Source organism: Tiliqua scincoides, chromosome 1, assembly GCF_035046505.1.
Source record: "Tiliqua scincoides isolate rTilSci1 chromosome 1, rTilSci1.hap2, whole genome shotgun sequence".
NCBI lineage: Eukaryota > Metazoa > Chordata > Lepidosauria > Squamata > Scincidae > Tiliqua > Tiliqua scincoides.
In genome coordinates, this window is record NC_089821.1 from 178,244,597 (window position 1) to 178,258,912 (window position 14,316).

At 44.2% G+C, this 14,316-nt stretch overlaps 1 protein-coding gene across 1 annotated transcript in view; it reads left to right on the plus strand.

Annotated features, from left to right (window-relative positions):
• The first annotated feature begins 13,153 nt into the window (after window positions 1–13,153).
• Window positions 13,154–14,316, plus strand: part of CD109 (CD109 molecule) — a 95,974-nt gene continuing 94,811 nt past the window's right edge. The window contains exon 1 of the mRNA XM_066622707.1: window positions 13,154–13,269. Within this exon, the coding sequence (XP_066478804.1) occupies window positions 13,154–13,269 (116 nt within the window). The remainder of the gene's footprint in view (window positions 13,270–14,316) is intronic.

Below are 14,316 nucleotides of genomic sequence, written 5' to 3' on the forward strand. Positions count from 1 at the left end.
CCAATTGTGAGCTAAAGGGACAAATGGGAGCCTATGCCTGTCCTATGCCTGTCTACTCAGGCAGCCTGACAGCCCAATCCTATCCACACTTCCCTGGGAGTAAGCCCCAATGACTATAATGGAACTTACTTCTGAGTAGACATGCATAGGAGTGGACTGTGAATCTCTAAGCACATTTTAATATAAAATTGCATACATGTAAGCCTATAAATAAACAAACAAAATATGTAGATTACCTTTGAACAGTAAATAGTTACAAAACCATTTGGGCCTATGAAATGATTTAGGGGGAAAAATCATTTAGTTAAAAAAAGAGTAAAAATATTGATTCTATTTTTTGCTTAGAAAAAAATTTCAAAATATTATTATAATTATTATTATTAGTAGTAGTAGTAGTATTTATATACCGCTTTTCAACAAAAGTTCACAAAGGAGTTTACAGAGAAAAATCAAATAACAAATGGCTCCCTGTCCCAAAAGGGCTCACAATCTAAAAGATGCAAAACACCAGCAGGCAGCCACTAGAAAAGACACTGCTGGGGTGAGGAGGGCCAGTTACTCTCCCCCTGCTAAATAAAAGAGGAGCACCCACTTGAAAAAGTGCCTCTTACCCAATTAGCAAGGGTTAAATGTTCATAGCAATGTGCTGTTGTGTGTATTTGACAAGACTAGAAATAACCTTGTGCAGGGGGCCCTTAGGCATGGGGCCCAATTTGGAAGAATTGGTTCAACTGGTTTAAAGCTGGTCCTGGCATGTTGGAGGTGGTGACTATGGTTGATAAACTTACAACAGTCCTGCAATGAACTTAACAGGTTGGAGTTCAGGCTGAGGCCAAGAAGGTAGTTTACAACAATGCTGGCAATGCAGTTCAGTGTATTGTACTTTTAGTGGGAGGTTGGGCTGAGAGATTTGCATACAGCAGCTGGGCAACCCAGTCAAGTGTTATTATATTACTGCAAATTGGAGAAGTTTGGTTGAGAAAGAGTGGCTTATAACTAGGGCCAAACCACTCATGAGGTCAGCTGAAGCAGTCACCTCTGGCAACATATTGGTGTGTGGGGGGGTACCCATCTCTGTTCTCTCTTGCCTCCACTGCTTCTCCTTTTCATTCCATTTCCTAGATGGAAATGGAAGAAGGGGATAGAGAGTAAAAGGAAATGTGGAGGGAAGAAGAGTGTGAGCTAGAATAGTGGTTTTCAATCTTTTTTGTGCCACAATCCAATAAATACTCGTAAATAGTATGAAACTGGGGACCCACCACAGCAACTGTTACCCTGCACATGCCCAATCTCATCTGATCTCGGAAGCTAAGCAGGGTCAGGCCTCGTTAGTACTTGGATGGGAGACCGCCTGGGTGCTGTAGGCTTATACCATAGTCTTTCAAGACTGAAGGTTGCCAACCAAAGGGGACCCACCATTGATCCCACTCCCATCCTCTGTTGCTGCCCACTCCCCTGTTACGCCCTCCCAGCACTGTTCATTATAACCAAATATTCTTATTAGAGAGAGCAGAAAAGTCACCATAATGCTTGGAACTAAAGAAAACTATTTTAACACATTTGCCAATAACCTGAGCAGGACTGGGGTACAGCCTCTTGGTATCTAAAGGGTATACCAGATGCCTCCCCCTTTACCTGGTGGTGCAGTAGTCTTCAACTTTTTCCATTCACATAAATTGCTACAACCCCACAACTAAGTAATCTAATTGGGGTTATGACCCCAAGGTTGAAGAACACTAAGGCTGCAATCCTAAGCATACTTACCTGGCAGTAAGCCCCACTGATTATCATGGGACTTACATCTGAGTAGATCTGCACAGGATTGCACTCTAAACTAGAATATTGGAGAGTGGGAAGGACAGAGGCTGGCATATCAACTGGTAAGGGGAGCAGCATTTGGCATGCTGCCACAGGCATCAGGAGATTTTGGGCTGGCCCTGCTTACAAAAGCCCCACAAACATAGTCTGCTATCTGTCTGTTCTCCATTCATTTCTATAGACAACTTTTGCTCCTACCCTTAAGGGAAAGGGAAAAAATATATATGTTTGAAGTAGGACATTTGGAGCCCAATGTATGCATGCCTACTCAGAAGTAAGTCCCATTATAGTGAAAGGGACTTACTCCCAGGAAAGTGTGTTTAGCGTTGCAGCCTTAGACTATTTGTTACTCTACTTATTTAATACTTCTGTGTTTCTCCTTTCCTCAGTGCTGGCACCAGCCTGTGAATTGGTTGTAGAAGGAAAAGGGTGGATATGGATATCTATCTCACCTGCACCTTCTGTGGTATCCGTTGACAGTCACAGAACCACAAGGAATCCACCACTGACTCCTATAGTCTGTGCAATTTATTTTACTTTCTGCTTGGTAATATGCTGTGTAAAAATGAGCTGCCAGACAGAGGTAACCCTGCCAATCTGTTGCAGCAAAAACAGAGTGCCCTGGCATCTTAAAGGTTAACAAGTTTACATAGTATGAAATTAAAACTGTAAAACTGAAGTGAATGCATATTAAAACACAATGGCTAATGACTTTACTCTTGCCCCCCAAATGGAGGGCTCCTGACATCAGTTTGCTAAAGTTTTCCAGTTAGGAATAGGTTAGAAATGTCTATTAACTCAATAAATATTTATTTTGCTCCTAATCCAGAAGTGGCACTGTTGTGAACAGGCACTCTTCCCATCCATGGTAATCCCATGTGAGCCTACGGATGCTTACTTTGAAACCAGCTTGTCATCTTCTCTGTCCACCAAGAGCACCACAACATGCATAGCTGGTGGGGTTTTACCTTTTCCCTAAGATGTGCATCAGATGTCTGGTATAGACAAAGTAAACAAATAGCCTTGGTCAATACTCTATGGTCTTCTGCTGAGTTTAACTCAAACCTGACAACAGGTCCAAGTCCATTCACTTGACTTCCAAGTGGGAAATTGGGGGGAGGGGATGGTTAGGTTTAAACCATCCTAGCAGAGCTTGGTGGACAGTCTTCCCAGAAAGGGATAACAAGGAACTGACCAGCTGGGCTAAGTTGTGAGGTGCCAGCCAGGTGAGCGGAGATGCCAGAGGGGAGATGCCTGGACAATCCTAAGATACAATACCTGTCTGGTTTCAGAGGATGCTGCTTGTAGTTACTTCATCAGTCAGGGAAGTTCTTAGTCAGTAAACTCATTTATTTTCTTTCTTTTGAAAATTGTCTTTGATCTCAAGTGTAGAATTTTATTTGTCATCTTTTTTCCTTTCCCCCTCTGTTTTTTCTCAGTAGCACATGTCCTTTGTTTTGGTTAAGTAACCTGACTATAGAAGTATAGTGTTGGCATCCTTTAGTCTCAGAAGACTATGGTATCGCGCTCTGAATGGTGGTATAGAAGTATATAAGTATACTTAAGAAGTATAGAAGTATATCCCACTAGTCATTAGTTCACAAATACAGCTGCAGATGGCGCTGCTTTATTTAGCTTGGTTTAAGAAAAATTACCTTTACAAGTACATACAGGGTTGTATCCAAAGAGAGAGAGAGAGAGAGAGAGAGAGAGAGAGAGAGAGAGAGAGAGAGACAAGTTAGTTGTGACTAACTTATCCTATAATTTCAATGGGATGTATTGCAATCCTATACATATTGACTCAGAAATAAATCCCATTGTGTTCAATTGGGCTTACTCCGAGGAATGTGTGTATAGGTTGGGTATCCTTTATTCAAAGTGTTTGGGACCAGAATTTTTTTGGATTTTTAATGTTTCCATATTTTGGAATACTTGCATATATATAATGAGAGATCTTGGGGATGGAGACCAAGTCTAAACACAAAATTCATTTATGTTTCATATTACCCTTACACACAGAGCCTGAATGTAATTTTGTAGAATAATTTTATACAATAATTTTAAAATGTATATTTTATACAATATTTAAAATTTTATACAAAATTTTAATAATTTTGTGCATGAAACATAGTGTGTGATTTTATTTCTTCAGGCAAAAAAGTATTTTAAAAAGTCATGTTGGCAGTCAAAGAAGTTCTGTATTTTGGAATATTTCATATTTCAGAATTCCAGATAAGGGATACTCAACCTGTATAGCAGTGGTTCTCACACATTTAGCACCAGGACCCACTTATTAGAATGAGAATCTGTCAGGACCCACCAGAAGTGATGTCATGACCACAAGTGACATCATCAAGCAAGAAAATTTTTAACAATCCTAGGCTGCTCTCCTACCCACACTTACCCATGAGGAAGTCCCATTTACTATTATTGTTAAAAGCATGTACATAGTAGCCTTGTAAAAGTACAGGTCTGTAACATTTTTCCAAGTGCAGTCACATACCAAGGCAGCATCAAGTCTAAAATATTAAAAATAAAATATTGAAATGAATCGGGACCCATCTGAAATTGGCTTGCAAACCACCTAGCGGGTCCCAACCCACAGTTTGAGAAACACGGCTATATAGGATTCCAGTCCTTGGACTGACTCTAATTGAATTGCAGCAGTTTGTCAGCATATTTTAGGAGGTGTTCCTTTCCCAGTTTTATCCTCACAACACTGTGAGGAAGGCTAGGCTGAGGGAGATTGACCCAAAGCCACACCGTGAGCCACAATGAGTGTGAATTTCAATCTGGGTCTTCCAGACTAGTACACTAGCCGCTGTCACACTGGTTTTTTGGGGGGGGGGCATTTAAAAAATAAATTATGCTTCATCAAATACCTGCTGTTGGATTAGAAGTGTTATCTCTTCTCTATCCATAGTTGCTCTGTCCAAGACCTTGTAAGGATATAGACACAATATGCCAGAAGAAATTTTATTTATTAAAAAAATTATATCCCATCCTTCTATCCTCAAAAGGACCACCAGGGAAACTAGGGGTACAATCTTAACCAACTTCCAGCACTGAGGTAAGGGCAATGAAGCTCTCAGGTAAGGGAACAAATATTCCTTTAGCTGGAGGAAGCCTCAGTGACTGCCCCCAAAAAGCGGAATGCAGCACATGCCCCACTGGCTCAGCTGTGTCAGTACTTGAAAGTTGGTTAGGATTTGGGCCTAACTTAATTTAAAAAATAACCCAACATTCAATTTTAAACAAAATAAAAATACGAAAAAGGAAGGTGGTAAACAACTGTTAAAGAGGAGAGGGGGCCAGCGAGCAACTGAACAGATGTGCCTCTCTTGGGCTCTTGAAAGGCACTCTGTTTTTCCCCAAAAACTGTGGATCCGAGGAGAGCCAAGGATTGTTTGTGAGGAGAGACCAACTCCTCCATGTGATGACACAATTCCTGAGGAGATAAAGCCTGGCCAGGGGGCTTTCCCAGGAGATTCCGCTGTCTTGGCAGCAATGGTGAAGAATTCATTTTGAACCAAGCTGAAGGCCCCTGCAGGGAAAGACGTTGAAAGACTTAAGTAAGTGTTATTCCATCTGTGTATGCCTGGTGTGGACTGAGTAATTTGATTGCCTGATTTGTTTTTTTGCAGTGAGAAGAGAGGGGGAAGGTTTACCCCCCCCCAGCTGTTTATCGGTGTGAGGAGAAATCATAGAGGAGATTTACCAAGCTTGCTATGGATATATGAAAATATAATTACAACTTTTACAACTTTGAATTTCGGTGGATTACAAATTAACTGTCCTTGAAAAGTTTGTGTATTGGAGCATTTATTGCCTTGGTTTGTTACTATCCTTTGGGAGTGCCTGAAGGAGCGGCTGGATGTTTTGGACATTCCTGTGGTCGGACATTCCTGCGTTACCAAGGTTACAAGTCTAAACAAGATAAGAGAAATATAAATAAAACAGAGCACCAGTGACATCTAGTGACATCTAGTGGATTTTAAAAGACATTGCAAGAGCTGGATTTGTGTTTATAATTGAAGCAAGGAAGATTATTGAGGTCATCTAGCGGCCTTAAAGAACATTGCGAGTAGAAGGAAGGAAGAACGAAGATGGCGGGGAAAATAGTGAAAGTTCAAGGCTCGCCAGCATCGGAGACAGGACTTGGAAAATTAGTACAAGAGGAACCAAAAGGGAAAGACTAGAAACAGCCTGTGCAAGACAACACAGAAACACTGTTGGTGATGGTACAGCAACTAACAAACCAATCTGTACAAACTCAAGCTAGTGTGGATGCTTTAACTAAATGATTAGATGATCTTACTGGACAACTGATGGAGGTGAAAATTACATCAGAAGAAAATAAACAAAAGATTGAGAGATTGGAACAAAAGATAAGGAAAGATCAAGCTAAAATATCGGAGATAGACGAAAATCAGCATGATGCAGAGATTATATTAAGAGGTAAATTTAGAAGAGGAATTGATCAAGATATGTAATGATTTATTAGTTTTAGTGAAATATGATAGTGATATATGATTTCCTGCACCCTTTGTGTTTTTTGTGTAGTGAAGTGTGTTATGTTTTTTGTGTTATGTGTATTTGTTTATAGTTGTTTCTGGAAATGAAAAAAAAGAAAAAAACAACAACTGTTAAATAAGACAACACGTCAAGGAACAGAACTGAAGGATAAACATTGGTAGAATGCAAAAAATTCAGCCAAAGTTGAATTTTCATCACCCACTTAAAAGTAGACAATGACAAGGAGTTCCTGTGGAGGAGTTCCACAATCATGATGTTTACACCAAAAAGGCCTGTTTCATGCCCCCAGCAGCTGTACCTCTGTCAATTATGGGATGCAGAGAAGGATTTCAGTACTGAATGCAGTGCCCGGGCAGATTCATGCGGGAGAATGCAGGTCTTCAAAAGTTGTCAACAAGGACGTGAATCCATAATGTAACACCACGGAGTAAGTGAATTATGATAGAAACAGCCTTTGTAAATCACAACCATATTAATTAGCTACTTGTTTTTTTAGAGCAATCAATATATAGTATAGGTTCCTTCTATGGCGGCAACACCAAACATGAATGTAAATTATCAGAATGGATGATGCATAAGAAGAGAAGAGATGCACTTAAAAACATGTAAGAGAAATGGATTTAAAGAGGAGGAAACCACACAGAACAGCAGAGAGTGCTACTGGATGTTGTCAGTCAATATATGCCCTCAAATTACAGTTGCTTTTATTGATTTCGTGAAGGGAGCATTGCTGTTGCTATTAAGAAAACAGGCATGCCCCAGTATCGGGGGGGGGGGGGGTTATGGTTATATGAAATTACAGATACTGGAGATACCCCACCCCTTCTGAGGAAGATGCCTTCCAAGGAGAGGGGAACTGTGCACCCCTCACCTCCAGAGGGTATTCAAAGCCCCACAGAGGCTGCATGCATCTGTCCGTGGCCTCTGCTGGCCTCACAATGACTGTTTAAAGCAAAAAAAGCAACTTCCATTTTTTTTGTCAAAACCAGAAATGACATTTTTAATGCCTTATAAGGCATTACAAACATCATGGTTTTTTGTTTTTAATCAATCTGAGGCCTTGCCCTCGGAGGGTGGGGTGGAACACGGGGGGGGGGTCCTCCCACATCTGCGGATAAGTGAATCTGTGGATATGGGATCCATGAGTAGGGGAATTTATATACTGCTTTTCAACATCCAAAAAAGTTAAGAAAGTGGTTTACAGAGAAAATCAAATAACTAAGGGCACAATCCTAACCAACTTTCCAGCACTGAGGTAAGGGCAGTTTAGCTCTGAGGTAAGGAAACAAACATTCCCTTACCTTGAGGAGACCTCTGTGACTGCCACCCAATTGCAGGATGCAGCACTTGCCCCATTGGCACAGCTGTGTCAGTGCTGGAAAGTTGGTTAGGATTTGGGCCTAAATGGCTCCCTGTCCTAAAGGGGCTCACTATATAAAAAGATGTGGAAGAACATCAGCAACAGACACTGTTCTGGGGTGACGAGGGACAGTTATGGCCCCATCCTATCCTCATTCAGTGTCTGCAGAGCATGTGTGCCGCCTTCACAAGCTGTTGAAAAAGTGCCATAATGCCCTTTGTGATGGTGTGCCTGTCTGCAGCACCAGTGGGAAGGCAGACTTTCCATCTGCTAAACATTCCCATGGAATGCAACATAGCCCATGCCAGTGCTGCTGCATCACTATGAGAAAGTTTAGGTAGCATTGGGCTGTTAGTCCATCCTCCTCCCGCTAAATATAAGAGGATGCTTGAAAAAGCATCTCTTTGCCCTGTTAGCAAGGGTAATTAATTCCTGTTGATTCTCACTATTTCTGCAACTACATGAAAAGGTAAAAAGAACTGAAATCCATTTATTTACTCCTGACTTATCTTGGCAGCATATAAATGCCATCATAACGTCCCCTTTGAACTTTCATGCACCAGGTTTTTCATCTGAATTTCTGTACAAGTTAGGTTTCCCATAAGGGAAGACATGAATAAACTGTCTTAGAAGGGCTTTTATGCTCGCGCGCTTTAATATTTTTCCCTCCTCGTATCATTTTGGCAGATTTCCCCATATTCCTCGGAACTGCAGATTATGCTCCTTCTGTCACCTTGAACCGGACACACTTGAGCATATCCTGATTCATTGTCCAGCGCATTGTTCACTTTGAAAGCTGTATTTGGATCCCTTTTTATGGCATCCCACCGGCCCATTCATTGACCCCCTTTTTGTTTTGCTAAGTGACAACCAGGCTAACATTACCACAGCAGTTGCCAGTTTTTTATCCCAAATTATTAAAATATCCCTGCTTCCAAAAAAATTAAAAGAAGGGAAAACTTCCCTCTTCTCTTGAATTATTTCCCATTTCCCTTCCCTATTATGCTCATCTTTTAGTGATTGTTGTAATCTTGTTTACTTTTTTAAATGCCAATAAAGGTACTATTGATTGATTGATTGAATAAACGGTACGCAGTATCAGCCCCACCCCACCCCCAACAAGCACAGGGAAAAAGGACAAATTCGCACTGGTCATCTCTTGCATCATCTCCCTCCTCTCCACCTTAACTCCATCAAGCAAGTCAAGTCAGGAGAGGCTCCTACTTCTTGGTGGCTGCATTAGTTCAGTCTCTGTTACTTGCTCCTCCCTCCTTCCCAACTTGAGAAAAAACAAGATCTGGATTCCACTTTTTACAGTGACTAATCCCCACCGATTGGCACCCTAGCACCCCACCACTAACACCTTGTTACCAAGTAATCAGTCAAGGAACAGCCAGAGTTATGAAGGCGTTGAGAACGCACCCACTAGAACAGTACAAAATATTGCCAAATCATGCATAAACTAAAGTTAACTGTCAAAATCTGCTTATGATCCGTTTCCAGCTGTCTGGAGTAATTTAGTCCACTTTCGAACCCTTTGGTTCTTGTTGCCACAGACGTCCGCCTCCTCCCCTCTCCTTGTTCAAGAGTCTGACACCATGCATTTCTTCTTCTCATCTGAATTTCTTTGGGGCATTATCCTTCTGAGTATGTTTAAAATATAATGGATGCCGTGAAATTGTAGTGCCTGTTGTGCTGCCCCTGTGCCACAGAAAAACCACAAATCCCTACCAAGCTCCTTGCATGCTGTTGTCAAACCTGGAAGTGTGGGACTTCCAGTTTTATTTACAGGGACAGTGCAAGCTCTTATGCTACTCCTAAATAAAAGAGTGCATGAGGAGCATGGCAAGCAGGGGAATGATTTGCTTTTTGCTTGAGCAAAGATCATTGTGGAAAGCAGATCATGATTGTGGCTTGCATCAGCAGCTTGTGTTGGTAGCAGGTTGGAGGGATGCGGTGGTGGTTGGGGCAGCAGCAATTGACTTGGGGTAAGAGAATCTTCTGCCCCCTCATACCCCTTGAGTCTGTCACTGATGAAACCCGCATCAGCTGGTCTCCTGGATGGACCAACCCTGAATTAAGGCATTGCTAATCTATGTGAAGTGTCAGTGTGTCAGTGCAGAAAAGTTGGTTAGGATTTGGGCCTTATGTTTTTAAGCCAAGTGCAAACTAAGGATCACTTCACATAGATTAGCAATGCCTTAATTCAGGGTTGTCCATCCAGAAGACCAGCTGATGCTGATGATCTGGAAACTGGCCTTCACACAAATGGCAACAGCAGACATGGGTAGGTTGTTTCCAGGACGCGGGGGCTGAAAGGGTTGAGCAGAGGAGGAAGGCTTTTTTTTGGCTGTGAAGTCATGCTCAAGGAAGCCCTTGACTCATGACTTGGCTCATTTCTCAAAATGTCTCTACTTGTGAATCAAAAAACTCAAAATTTTGCTCATGTCAAGTCGCTGTATGCTATGACGTGAGTTGACTCAAGTCACAGGGTTGCTGACTCCTGATTCAACTCGTGACTCAGGCTGGAGCACATCCCTGCTAGTTTCCCAGTCCTTGGAAGAAAGGCCAGCTGTCTGATGCTATACAGCCGTGGTTCTCACACATTTAGCATTGGGACACACTTTTTGGAATGAGCATCTGTCAGGACCCACCGGAAGTGATGTCATGACCAAAAGTGGTATCATCAAGCAGGAACATTTTAAACAATCCTAGGTTGCAATCCTACCCACACTTACCCAGGAGTAAATCCCATTGACTGTCATTGTTAAAAGTATGTACATAGTAGTTTGTTAAAAGCACAGGTCTCTAACATTTCCCCAAATGCAGTCACATACCATGGTAGCAACTAGTCTAATATATTAAAAATAAAACATTGAAATGAATGGGGACCCACCAGAAATTGGCTCGTGACCCACCTAGTGGGTCCCAACCCACAGTTTGAGAAATACACTATTTGTCCACTAGGGGTGTTTCCAGATCTGCTCTTTATAGCGCCAGGCAGTTGTTGCTTTTTTGCTTGCACTCACATATGGACTTGCGATGTTCCTGCTTACAGGCAGGCGCTATGCCTGCCTTTAGGTCTTCTTTTTGAAAGTGAAGCTTTTCTCCCCTGGCAGGGATAATTACAGAATTTCTGAGAATAAGAGGGAGCAGCCTTATTTATTCTTTGATCATTACAACAGAGTTGTTAACAATTGGCCAGGCAACAGGACTTGGAGACAGTCCTGGACAAGAGCAGGAGGACGCATGGTGTTGGCTGAGGCAGTCATTCAGACCTGTACTTCTTTTAGTTTCTTTGGAGCTGAATTGCTGCTTGTTGCCCAGATCAATACACTAGAAGAAGCCTAGTGAGAGGCCTGCATATGTGCAGCCCTGTGCACTGGAGTGACAACTGTTGCATACTTTTAACATGACTTGTGGCACGTTTGCCAAATGCCTAAGCAGTGCACAGCTGAAGTGAAAAAGCTCTGTTAGGGTGTTCACTTTCCCATAGAGAACATGTGAAAGTCTTCTCAGGAATGTGACACTCAGCCCCATTTTCTGCAGATGACTCACACTAGCTCTGCTCTCTGCACATTAAATGGTTGCCTCTCCACAAAATCACTGAGTGTTTGGCAGGGGTGTGGTTCCTGTGCACATCCTTGGCAGGTGTGGAGTTAAGTGGCATGTTCCTAAGAAGCCCCTCGTGCATTCGCTCTCCACAGAAGAGTGAATACCTGAACGGAGCTAACTGTGCATTCTGAAATGTGGTGAAAATGAATTGAAAACATGCTTGCAGTGTTTCAAGGCATTTGTGTTCAGGGCAGAGCTTGGGTGTCCAAATCACTTTCATCACATGTAGTCGGCCTGCCTACCTTCATCCTTGAATGAAAATGAATTATTTGGAGACTGGAGGAGTTTTGTATGGGGCCTCTGGGCCTAAGCAATCTGCTTCATCTGCCTCTGCCACTTATGTATGACACAGGGCACAAGCCTAACTAGGTCTGCTCAGAAGTAAGTCCAACTGTGTTCAATGGGACTTACTCCCAGGAAAATGAGGTTAGGATTGCAGCCACAGACAGGCAGAATTGCCAGGCCAAACAACATTGATTTCTTTTGGACATTCTCTAGTTTTGCAGTACTGCATTCTGACACAAACAACATCTTTGAGGTTCTGTGAGATGACGGAATATTGCAGTCCCCCTGCAGGAATGGGTGACAGTCTGGGAGTGCTCCTGGACTCACAGCTCTCTCTGGAGAACTAGGTGGCAGCAGTGGCAAGGAGTGCGTTTGCCCAGCTGCGGACATACAGGAGGAGTTCAGACCTGACCAAGGGTGGTCCATGCGTGGCTGTTTCTATCTGGGCCAAATAGTTCCCCCTCCTCTCTACTCTCTCTGTGTGAGTGCATGTGTGTTTGTGTATGTGAATGTGTTTTAATGATTTTACTTGTTGTTATATAATGTACATTTACTGTGGAAATTTGTAAGCTGCCTTGGGCATTTGCTTCAGCATGGAAAAGGCGGGATATAACTTTTAATAATAATAACGATGTTGATGATGGCATGAGAAGCAATTTATACCTGTATATTAATTAGAAGGCAAAGCCTTGCATGCAAATTCCAAGTGATTGTGGAGATGATGTGGTAGCTGCCACAATACCGATGCCTCATTGCCAGGTTCAGCTTTGCATCCCTAATGTGCAAAAATGGCACACCCTCACTGGTGTAGAAAGTAATTATGTGATCCAGGCAGGCCACCTGTGGGATGAGTGCTTTCATATCTTATCAGTGTGATGTGGAGCCGGATGGGTGAGTGTTGTGTGTGTGTTTTGGGTGGCCAGGCAACCATGCTGCAGTGCAGAGACAAGGTATCAGCTGGCCCCCAGGCTCTGCCTGAGACCTTGCGGCGCCTGAGGCAGATCGCTATGTGCCTCAGTGGTGGTTTCATGACTAACACCCCTTCTCTCTGCCAGTGCCTCCCTGGCACATTCTGCACATCCCAGCCAGAGGGAACACCCTTCTCTGTTTTAACATCTGACTCAACAGAGAGCAGGATTTTATTTTTTCCACCCAGCAGAGCTGCCTCCAAGCCTGGGCTGCTTCCCTTCTTGGACAGGGCTGGGCCTGTTCAGAAGCTCGCCCAAATTTTGGCTGGGAGACGGCGCGCCTCCGAGAGCGCGCGCGCGCACCCCCAAGCAGCACTGGAGGGGGATGTGACCACGGCCCCTTGCTTCTGCCTGGGACGAGCGCAGGCTTTGCGGGCAGCCAGTGCGCTCGCCATCCTTTCGGCAGGGAGGTGGGGGAGGAGAGGAGCCCCCGGGGAGCTGCTGCTGCGGGGCGGGGCGGGGCGGGGCCAGCTCGGTTGGGGGAGAACTGAAGCAGCTGCCGCAAGCCGAAGAGGCGCGCTGCTCCCCGTCGTGCGGAGAAGAGAAGAGGCTGGAGAACTGCGGGCGCAGGATGCTGCCCCTGCCGGACCGCGCTCCTGTCGCTCGGAGGGGAGGCTCTGCACCGCTCCTCACCATCCACCTCGCCTGGTGGTGCCTCTTGGCCACTTCATGGGCTGCTGCCACCGGGTACGCATCTAATGGCGGTGGGGAGGCACCAGGGGGAAGAGGAGAGCGGGAGGGGCGAGGGTGTCCCCGGGGTGTCCTATGCATTGGAATTGGCCTTGCCCCCATCATCACACCCCGTGGCACTCTCACGAGTGCGCTCTCCCCAGCGCAGACGGGTGGAAGCGAAGAGGACGGGAGTCTGTGGCACTGGGAGGCCACGATCGCCTTGGAGAGCGCTTGCCAGGAGCTGGGGTTGTGGGTGTGTGAGGCCAGAGGCCTGGGATCTAAGCTTGTCATGGTGGTTAAGTTAAGTAGACCTGCCCAATTCTGAAACCACTTCTTTCCTTGTTGTGCTGTGCCTTTAGTGTTGTGTTGGTGCTCCTCTTGTGGAGCCTCAGCTGCTGTTGCTCAATAATTTCCTGCTAAGTAGGAGGACCTGCACCAGCCACTTTCAGCCAGTGTGCCATGGCACATTGGTGGGCCATGAATGGTCCACAGGTGTGCCCCACCCAAGAAATTGGGAGAGGAACATTTATTAGTAGGGGCACTGGGGGATGAGAGCCTCCCACTGGCAGCGCAGTGTGCCTTGTCAAAAAAACTGATGGAGTGCCTTGAGCATTTTCAAGCCATATCACAGCCCATTCCTATCCACACTTTCCTGGGAGTAAGCCCCATTGACTCTAATGGGACTTACTTCTAAGTAGACATGCATAGGATTGGACTGTCAGTGTGTGCCGTGAGATGAAAAAGGTTGAAAATCACTGACCTACACATATGTTAGTTTGTTTTATAGTCAGCAGCAGCCATGCATGAATCAGATCTGAGATTAGTTAAAACAGAAAACAGCAATGAATTCAATGAGTTATTTTTTAAAGGAAGCAGTCAGAGCTGGCCCATCCATGAGGCCAACTGAAGCTTTTGCCTCAGTCAGGGGATTGGTGGAGGGAGCCCTTCTCTGTCTACCTCCTTCAGCCATTTTCAACCACTGTGCAATGGCACACTGGTGTGCTATGAATGGTTTGCAGCTGTGCCACAGGAGTTTGGGGAAGGGTCGTTTATTAGTAGGGC